The sequence below is a fragment of the Zingiber officinale genome, chromosome 7B, assembly GCF_018446385.1.
Source record: "Zingiber officinale cultivar Zhangliang chromosome 7B, Zo_v1.1, whole genome shotgun sequence".
NCBI lineage: Eukaryota > Viridiplantae > Streptophyta > Magnoliopsida > Zingiberales > Zingiberaceae > Zingiber > Zingiber officinale.
In genome coordinates, this window is record NC_055999.1 from 9,236,978 (window position 1) to 9,246,503 (window position 9,526).

The 9,526-nt window shown below is 38.6% G+C and overlaps 1 protein-coding gene, 1 long non-coding RNA gene and 1 pseudogene across 2 annotated transcripts; 2 read left to right on the forward strand and 1 right to left on the reverse strand.

Annotated features, from left to right (window-relative positions):
- Positions 1–1,201: 1,201 nt before the first annotated feature.
- On the forward strand, positions 1,202–1,663 carry LOC122004147 (zinc finger protein ZAT18-like). The gene has a single exon (XM_042559075.1). The coding sequence runs from the start codon at positions 1,202–1,204 to the stop codon at positions 1,661–1,663; it is 462 nt and encodes a 153-aa protein (XP_042415009.1).
- A 111-nt stretch (positions 1,664–1,774) lies between these two features.
- LOC122005269 lies at positions 1,775–9,013 on the reverse strand (annotated as a pseudogene).
- Positions 7,447–8,818, forward strand: LOC122005270. Its single transcript, XR_006118362.1, has 2 exons — positions 7,447–7,586; positions 7,663–8,818. It is a non-coding gene; the product is annotated as an uncharacterized LOC122005270 (long non-coding RNA).
- Positions 9,014–9,526: the final 513 nt, after the last annotated feature.

Sequence of the window (9,526 nt, forward strand, 5' to 3'; positions counted from 1 at the left end):
TTCACAAGATCATGTTTCTGAATAGATAAAGAATAGAACATGTAAATATCTTTCATATGGTTTTTGTTTGCTTTTTGTAGCATGCATTGCTATATGGTATATGTTTTATGTTTTACATTGCTTAAATTTGGATGTAAAATATTTTATGTGGAATTACACATTGCTTGTGCCGTTGATGCAATAAACTCATGACACGCAATTTCTTGCCTAGCTAGATTAATTGATTTTGTAATTGGAGGTGCTTGTAATTTTTTATTGGAAGACTAATTAAAGCCGCTTCTATCTTTGTTAAGGGGTTGAACCTCCAGTTCCTGTTCTATTTTGTGCTGGTGTTTGATGTGCTTTCATAACTATTTTGCATGATTTTTCTGAGATAAACGGAATGGATATTCAAAGCACTTGTAACGTAATTTTGAGAGAATGCTACATGATCTGTGATGCTTTTTAGTTTTATTCAGTCATTTATGGAGGCAGCAGCGTGTTCATATACTAATTTCCATTTGAAATCGTATACCCATAGAATAATTCATGGTAATTATTGCGAGAGTTATTATTTTTAAATCCGAAAGCGTTTAATTTATTTGAGAATCAAATATTTTTAAGATCGATACTAATTTTAATTATTTTGCACGCACCTGGAATTTTCTAACTTGTTAAAAAAGGCAATTGTAGATTAGGCTTACTAACTTTCCATGTGGAAATTAAAAAGGTTATTCTTGGTAGATGCTTTGAAATTGAGCCCAAAATTGAGAAGGAATTTAGGCACAAGTGATCAGTAAAGGAGTGTCACGGAATCAAAATCATGTACAGAGGAAAGGAGAGGAAGTCGTTAGTTAACTTATCTCGGCATGAAAGAATGGTCCTTTAGTTCACATCCAAAGCCAAAGTTTAGTGACCGTGCTTAGTAAATATGTGGAAAGGAGATACAATCAACAAGGCTTCAGGACTCGTAGATTATTTTGCCATACCAAATACGGCCGAGATCACATAATTATCACACAGTCAACGCTATGGTCTTCGTCTCTAATTTTTTTTTTGTTAATTATTAAACCACAGCACAAGTCACGTGAAACTTCCAAATGTGCATTGCAGTCTTTATATCACGTTGATCTCGACGACGACTACGCGTTTCTCTCGACTATATATATAAACTCGTCTGTTTCTACATTTCTCACCGGCGTAGCATAGAATCCATTAAACAATGAAGCTTGGTTCAGGAGATGAAACGGCGCCCAAGCTCAATCTCGACCTCGAGCTACTGACCCGCGGCGACGACGAACATGAGAAGGCGAAGCCGCACAGGAAGCGGAAGAGGGCGGCCGCCGCCGACGGCGTGTTCGAGTGCAAGACGTGCCACCTCCGGTTTGCAACGTTCCAAGCGCTGGGCGGCCACCGGACCAGCCACATGCGCTGCGACCGGAAGGCGGGCCGACTGGAGAAGGCCGGCGTGTGCCACCGGTGCACGGTGTGCGGAGCGAGGTTCGAGATGGGGCAGGCTTTGGGCGGCCACATGCGGCGGCACAAGGCCGCGGGTGGGTGTTGGAAGGAGCGGAGGAGGGCGAGGGAGGTGGTGGAGATTGGGGTGGTGCCTTTGGAGGTTAACATGTTTGATGTGGTGCGGAGAAGCGCCAGTGCTTGTGAGCTCCTACAATTGTTTGTTTGATAAATTAATTAATAATTACAATTGGTTCCATGAATTCCGATTCGTATAATTGATAATCTCGATGTATGTTTAAAGCAATTTCAATTAAACATAAAACTCATGTATGAGTTTTCATAATACATTTCTCCTTCTCAAGTAAATTTAAATTTGATTATTTTTGTTTCCAGCCCTGGGCCACCAAGTTACCATCCAGCTAACACAAGCACAGACTACCAGATGTTGGGGTCTGAAGAACCAAACGGGTTGGAAATTCTGGTGACACTAACTGATGATATCTTTGTTCAATAATCATCAAACGGAGGTGGCCTAAATTAGCCAAAAATCAAAGTGGATATGAATAGCACAAGCAACTTCAAAATCTTCTGACAACCTGCTACTCGAATCAAGCCATGACTAGAACATATAGTGGGGCTATGGAACAGCTAAACAGCAAATGGATGCTTAGAAGCACTTCCGTTGGACAATTGCCGGACCAGATTCCTCATACTCACCCTTTGAAATCCACATCCGCATGTCTCATGAGTATCGAATGTCAAGTATCGAAATATCACCAAAAGGATTGAGACTGCACATGAATAGAGTATACCTGCTGGAAGGTGCTAAGAGAGGCAAGGATGGATCCTCCAATCCAAACATTGTACTTCCCTTCAGGTGGGGCAACCACCTTAATTTTCAGGCTGCTAGGGGCAAGAGCAGTAATCTCCTTGCTCATTCGATCAGCAATACCAGGGAACATGGTTGATCCACCGCTAAGCACCACGTTACCATACAGATCTTTCCTGATATCTACGTCGCACTTCATGATGGAGTTGTATGTAGTCTCATGAATACCAGCAGACAACATGACAATCAATGATGGCTGGAATAGAACCTCTGGGCACCTAAATCTCTCAGCGCCAATAGTTCAGTTAACTGTGAAATGAAGTATCCTTGTTTACAACGACTGACAGAGGAAGTAGCAACAGAGTAAATTTATTTCACTAGTACGGTCATTTCTCCATATAGACCACCCACAGATACTATAATGGGACCACCTGGTTATCCCCGACAAATACCTCAACTGGGCCTCCAAATTTTCAGCCCTTATATGAGCAGCAACCCCCTAAGGATAAATTCAAAGGAGGTATGAATAATGAATTATGGACTCTACCTTTTGCACAACAGCCGAGCGGAACCCTATTTGTTATACCAGAACAGTTAAATCTTTTTGACGATACTTTTTCTCGTTGGGAATCAATCACAAAGAATTTTGTGGCATCTCAGGCATTCTCAGATTCAAAAGAAAAAATTGAGTTTATTGAAAACTTGTTAGGAGAAATTGAAAAGATTACTTGGGTACAATGGAGAATGACTTATTCCACTGAATATGATGCCCTTATTTTTATTAGTGAAGGGCCAGAAGGAACCCAAAATATTCTGTCTCAAATGAGGCGAGTATTTTCAACGGAGGACCCGACTCAAGGTTCTATTGAAATTCAAAATTTCGCATATAGAGACTTAGAAAAACTATCTTGTGATAATGTTAAAAATATTATTCAGTACATTAATGACTATATGCGACTAGCAGCAAAGACAGGAAAGCTTTATGCATGACCAGAGCTATCAGAAAAATTCTGGTTAAAAATGTCCGGTGATCTGGGGAATAGAATCAAAGTGGCTTTTGAAACAAAACATCCAAGCCTAACTGTTGGTGTTTTCCCAAGAATTATTTTTGCTCATAAATTCCTGGAACAAGAATACAAGGATGCAGCCTTCAAAAGATCATTAAAGATTTTATCTTTTTGCAGTCAGATTCCCATTCCGGGATATTATCAAAAGCCCAGAACAAAGAAAGTTGGCATAAGGCAATCAAAAACCTACAAAGGTAAACCGCATGATACTCATGCAACAATAGAAAAACGAAAACATTTGCTCCAAAACAAGAAATGCAAGTGTTATTTATGCGGACAAGAGGGTCATTTCGCTAAAGACGGTCCAAATGAAAGACGAAATGTTAAAAGAGTTGCTATCTTTGAGCAACTTGAACTACCAGATGACTGTGATATTCTCTCTGTCCTAGAAGCAGAGGCGCAAAGTGATGCTATTTTTAGCATTTATGAAGGAGAAGAAGATACCCTTAAGGTACAACGATCCATTCATACCCTGCAATTAAATTCCATATATATGCTTGGTTTGGAAAATAGTGGATACATGCAACAAGTTAAATTAACAGAAACGCAGTCAAACTGTCTTCACCAACGGAAGCATAATGAAAGGATTCCTGCAATTCGATCACACATATGCACGTGTTGTAAAAGAGCTACGGTCCAAAGAGCAAGAATACACTGTCCAGAATGTCTTGTGACAGTATGCAACTTATGTGGACCATATTACTTCAACAAAGAGGTACCCGTTACTCCCGCACCATCAACTCCTTTTATCCAATGAATTTAATACAGGAGCAGAGGAACTACATAATATGGTGTGAGGAAGAAATCAAAAGATTAAAAGAAGAAGTTGCGTACTATAGATCTCAATGGGAAGCCCTTCAGTACAAGACTTACAAAAGGACTTCCAAGAACTTGAAGAAGAAGCTGCAAACATGCTTATTGAAGAAACAATAGCAGTCACACCAAGTCCAAGGTTAGTCAAGAATATGTTTTACAATCTAATAGTGGAAATTGATATACCAGGAATTCCAAAATTTAAATTGAAAGCAATCCTTGACACTGGTGTGACTACCTGTTGCGTGGACCAAAGATCTATTCCAAAAGAAGCACTAGAACGAAACACCTTTGTAGTAAATTTCAGCGGCAAAAATTCACAGCAGACAACTAATATGAAGCTCAAGAACGGAAGGATGATTATTGGAGACAATACTTTCCGAGTCCCATACACCTATAGTTTCCCGATGGTATTGGGTGACAATATTCAATTTATTATCGGATGTCATTTCATTCGGGCAATGCAAGGAGGACTTCGTATTGAAATAAACACGGTAACATTTTATAAAAATCTAACTACAATAAATATATTACTGTCTGTCAATGCAGCTATTGAAGAACTTGATTTGGAGGAAGATGAATATATACAAATCAAGGAGATGGTTAATTTCTCGGTGGGAAAAGTAAATCAGAACTTTGAACAAAAATTCAACCCTCTATTGCAAAACTTCAAAAAGCAAGGAATTATTGGGGAAAATCCTCTCCAACAATGGCAAAAGAATAAAATTTTGTGTCAACTGGACATCAAAAATCCGGAGTTTATTATTGAAGACAAGCCATTTAAGCACAACCTTACTCCAGTTCAAAAGGAAATCTTTTCTAAGCACGTAAAGGCCTTAATAGACCTGGGTATTATTCGACCCAGTCAAAGCAGACACCGGACCACCGCTATAATAGTAAACTCAGGTACAACAGTTGACCCTGAGACTGGAAAGGAAAAGAAGGGAAAAGAAAGACTGGTATTTAACTACAAGCGTCTCAACGATATAACTCACAAAGACCAATACAGTTTATCAGGCATCAACATAATTCTAAAAAAGGTTAGCAACAGTTGTATATTCTCCAAATTTGATCTAAAGAGTGGTTTCCATCAGGTTGCAATGCACCCTGACTCGATCGAGTGGACGACTTTTTGGTGCCAGATGGACTATATGAATGGTTGGTATTGCTATTCGGCTTAAAAAATGCACCAGCGGTATTCCAAAGAAAAATGGATTTATGCTTTAAAGGAACAGAGGACTTCATTGCGATCTACATCGACAACATACTGGTATCCTCTCCAGACGAAAGAAACCATGAGCAGCATCTTCAGCGGATGCTTCATATTTGCTAATTAAACGGGTTGGTACTAAGCCCAACTAAAATGAAGATTGTTGTACTAGAAATCGAATTTCTTGGAGCAATTATCGGGAACTGCAAAATTAAACTCCAGCCGCATGTTATCTCAAAATTAGCAGACTTCAAGGACCATGATTTAAAGACGACCAAAGATATGAGATCATGGTTGGGCCTATTAAATTATGCCAGAAATTATATTCCAAACTTAGGCAAACTTCTTGGCCCTCTCTATGCTAAGACATCACCAAATGGAGAGAAGAGATTAAATCAGTAGGATTGGGATCTAATACACCAGATAAAGGAGAAAGTAAAGCAACTTCCAGATCTCTAAATACCCCCCCCCCCCCATTGTTATATAATTCTGGAAGTAGATGGATGCATGGACGGATGGGGTGGTATATGTAAGTGGAAGAAACAAAAGTTTGACCCTATTTCTTCCGAGAAAATATATGCATATTCAAGTGGAAAATTTAACCCCCCAAAATCCACCATTGATGCAGAGATTCACGCGGTTATGAACACAATAGAAGCCTTAAAAATTTATTTTTTGGACAAATCAGAACTACTTATCAGAACTGACTGTCAAGCGATAATCAGTTTCTTCGGCAAGACTGCTAATCATAAACCATCCAGAGTTCGGTGGCTTTCCTTTACAGATTATATTACTGGAGTAGGCCCATTAGTTCAATTTGAACATATTGGCGGCAAAAACAATCAGGTAGCAGATTCTCTGTCCCGTCTAATATCTGTGTTAATTTTTATAGAATGGCCGGAACAAGACCTAAGCAAGCTAGCCTTGGTAGCTCTAGCACTTAGAGAACTCGAGAAACGGCCCAACCTGAAGGCCCAGGAGATGTTGACCAAGGCCCTTCAGGACCTCTCGACCTCGCTGAACAATATCAACGGAAGTCTAATGAACGTCACGACCACTCAGTTCCAAACAATGAATTCAATCAAATCATAGAAGAACTGCACCAACTGGAACAGCACGCAGCAATACAAGCCATTAATGCACTTCAACAATTCAGACTCATCCACTCCCTAAAACGACAAGAATACAATAAGTGCAGAGGAAAAGACAATTGGTGGAATGACTAGTACCCAGCTGTAAAGCAATGTGATGAGCAACTTTCACAAGCAGCATATCTTCTGTAGAATTGCGTATCCAGGATGAGAAATTTTAAAGAATAAAGCAGCGGGCATGATGGACCCAATAAATGGACTACTTGACTAAAGTAGATTCTTATGAGTTATAAAAATCTACTAAGCAGTATGCTGGACGTCCTTAATGCAATAATGGACCACCCTTTATAGATTCCCTCTTATCTTCTTATCACCAGACGTGTCGATGGGGCCCAATGAGCACCCGACGTCGGCTATAAGAAAGGGGGTAATCTCCTCTTGTAGGGCATTCAAGCATCCACTTGAGCCTTACTTGAGGATCTTGTGAAAAGAGTTTGTGAAGTTATAATAAAAGTTTCTATTTTCTCTCCTTATTGCTTCTACTCCCCCCTCGTTTCCCGCTGACCTGGCCATCTGGGAGTTCATAGTTCTTTTTGACAGCTGAGCTAGACTTGGCAGTCTCCAACTCTTGTTCGTAATCAAGGGCAACATATGCCAGCTTCTCCTTTATGTCCCTAGCAATTTCCCATTCAGCAGTTGTTGTGAATGAGTACCCTCTCTCAGTAGATCTTCATGAATCTATGAGATCACGACCAGCTAGATCCAAACGCAGAATAGCATGATGAAGTGCATAACTGACACCATCACCGTCGAGCACAATTCCTATCAAAAACACACTGATCAGACCAATGAAAAAACTAATAGCATTTAATGAATCAGTCATATCGATACAAACCTGTAGTACGGCCACTAGCATAACAGAGAGAGGACTGCTTGAATTGCAACATACATTTCAGGAAAATTGAATGTTTCAAACATGATCTGGGTCATTTTCTCTCTGTTTGCCTTAGGGTTAAGATAGGCTCCGGTTAGTAATATTGGGTGTTCCTCAGGAGCGACCCGGAGTTCATTGTAGAAGGTGTGGTGCCAAATTTTCTCCATGTCACCCCAGTTGCTGACAATTCCATGCTCAATTCAAGGTGAGTATTCCTCTCTTTGACTGAGCCTCATCACCAACATAAGCATCTTTTTGGCCCGTACCAACCATAACACCAGTGTGGCAGGTCTACCAACAATACTGGGAAAAACTGCTCTAGGAGCATCATCACCAGCGAATCCAGCCTTGTTTGCCAAAGGCAACAGAAACCAAAGAAATTTCAGTGTCTATGCCCAGAACTGAAGCACAATATTGAATATCAAAGAAGAAGCAACTGCTAATGTGAAATGACTGACCTTGACCATTCCAGTTCCGTTGTCACAAACAAGAGGTTGGATATCCTCAGGATCATCCATGTTCTGTATATCAGAATCAGAAATGCACAGGAGGATGTTAGCAATCTCATCGTAATATACTTTATGAAACATGCTAAACTACATGACTTTACACATCTAAGGTCAGCAAACTAAAAATACATGCCCTCCCTTTGCAATATCTTAAATTGCAGAGAGCCGAGTCAAAGAATTGTGGAGCATTAAAATCCAATGAGGATTAGTCAAAATTTTGTAGGAGCAAATCATATACATAATGCACACTCCTTAGAACAAGAATTCCAAATAGGTCAATTTATCAAAATAATCCAAAAAGGTTTGAGTATTTTTTTATCTTGAAAAAAGTCCTCAAGCAGCCAGCTTTTGTGGTTGGCAAATAAAATGTCTTCGAAGACCTTAATTTCTGTAAATTTCCCGGCCAAAGTACCATCTCTCCTTGGTAGAAGAAAACACTAACCCTGAATCAAGACTTGGCGGCTATTTTCACTAGCACAATTATCAAACTGAATCCTAATAAATATCTCTTTCGACATTGCCAGAATTGTTCCACGAAGAACATTATATGTGATTGTGAATCCGCATACTCTGCTTTACACCGGTGACGGAGTTCTTTTTGCGAGATTTAATGTTTCAGTTTAATACTAGCAAAAAATCTAACTACCGAATCCGCTGCCTCGAATCTTTGGCTACTAATAGAGAACACAAAATTGAACGAAAAGGATAATTAAAACAAAAAACAAAAGTTGAATACAATCAAGCCGGATTGTTCTGACTGAGACGGCAATAGATTTCTACTGAATAAAAGATCAGATCCAAAACAAATTAATAAAAAAAATACGGATCCTGACGGAGAGAACCTCAAAAGATCAAAACATTAAAAAAAAAAAACAACCGTAGATCTGATAACTTTGCCCTATCTAATTCAAAAACCCAAAGTTCATCTTAAAACCGATCGGTGTCAGTACCACTAGATCCAGGCCACCAACCCGTCAACCAGGGAGAAACAAAGTGATTAAGAGAAGCGGAAACTGGATCTGACCTTTACCGACGAAGGCGACTAGATAGATAATCGGGAAGAGGCGCAGCAATACGAGACGCCAAAGACCAGCGAGATGGAAGGAAGCAAGGACAGGACCGTAGAATACGGAGAGAAGCGTCACTTTTAATAAGGACAGCTTTTACTTTTTTTTTTTTTACAAAATAAAATCTCACTTAATTAACACTGCACAAAAAATTTTAAAAGGCAAAATTAAAAAACTGGCTTCTGATTTCATCATAAAAATATTTGAAAGGATTTCCTTACTTCGTCATCTTTATTATATAATTCAGTTGTTTTTTTATTGCAGGAAACGCAAGAGCATTATAAAATGTTGATAAAAATAGTTTGATGTTGGACTTAATATTTTTAAATAATTCGTTAAATTAAATAAATAAATTTATATGTATATATATTTAATTTATTAATATTTATAAATAATAATTATAAATCATGTTCATAAATATAAATAATATTTATAATTATTAATAAAATACTTATCAACATATTAAATAAATAAAGAAAATTTTAAAATAAATAAATAAATTTGAATTTCAAACTCAATAATGAATCAAAAATGTAAAAAATTTAAGAGATTTGTTTTTCGCACCTCGC

Coding starts and splice junctions, on each gene's coding strand:
- LOC122004147 (XM_042559075.1), top strand. CDS start 1,202: ATGAAGCTTGGTTCAGGAGATGAAACGGCGCCCAAGCTCAATCTCGAC.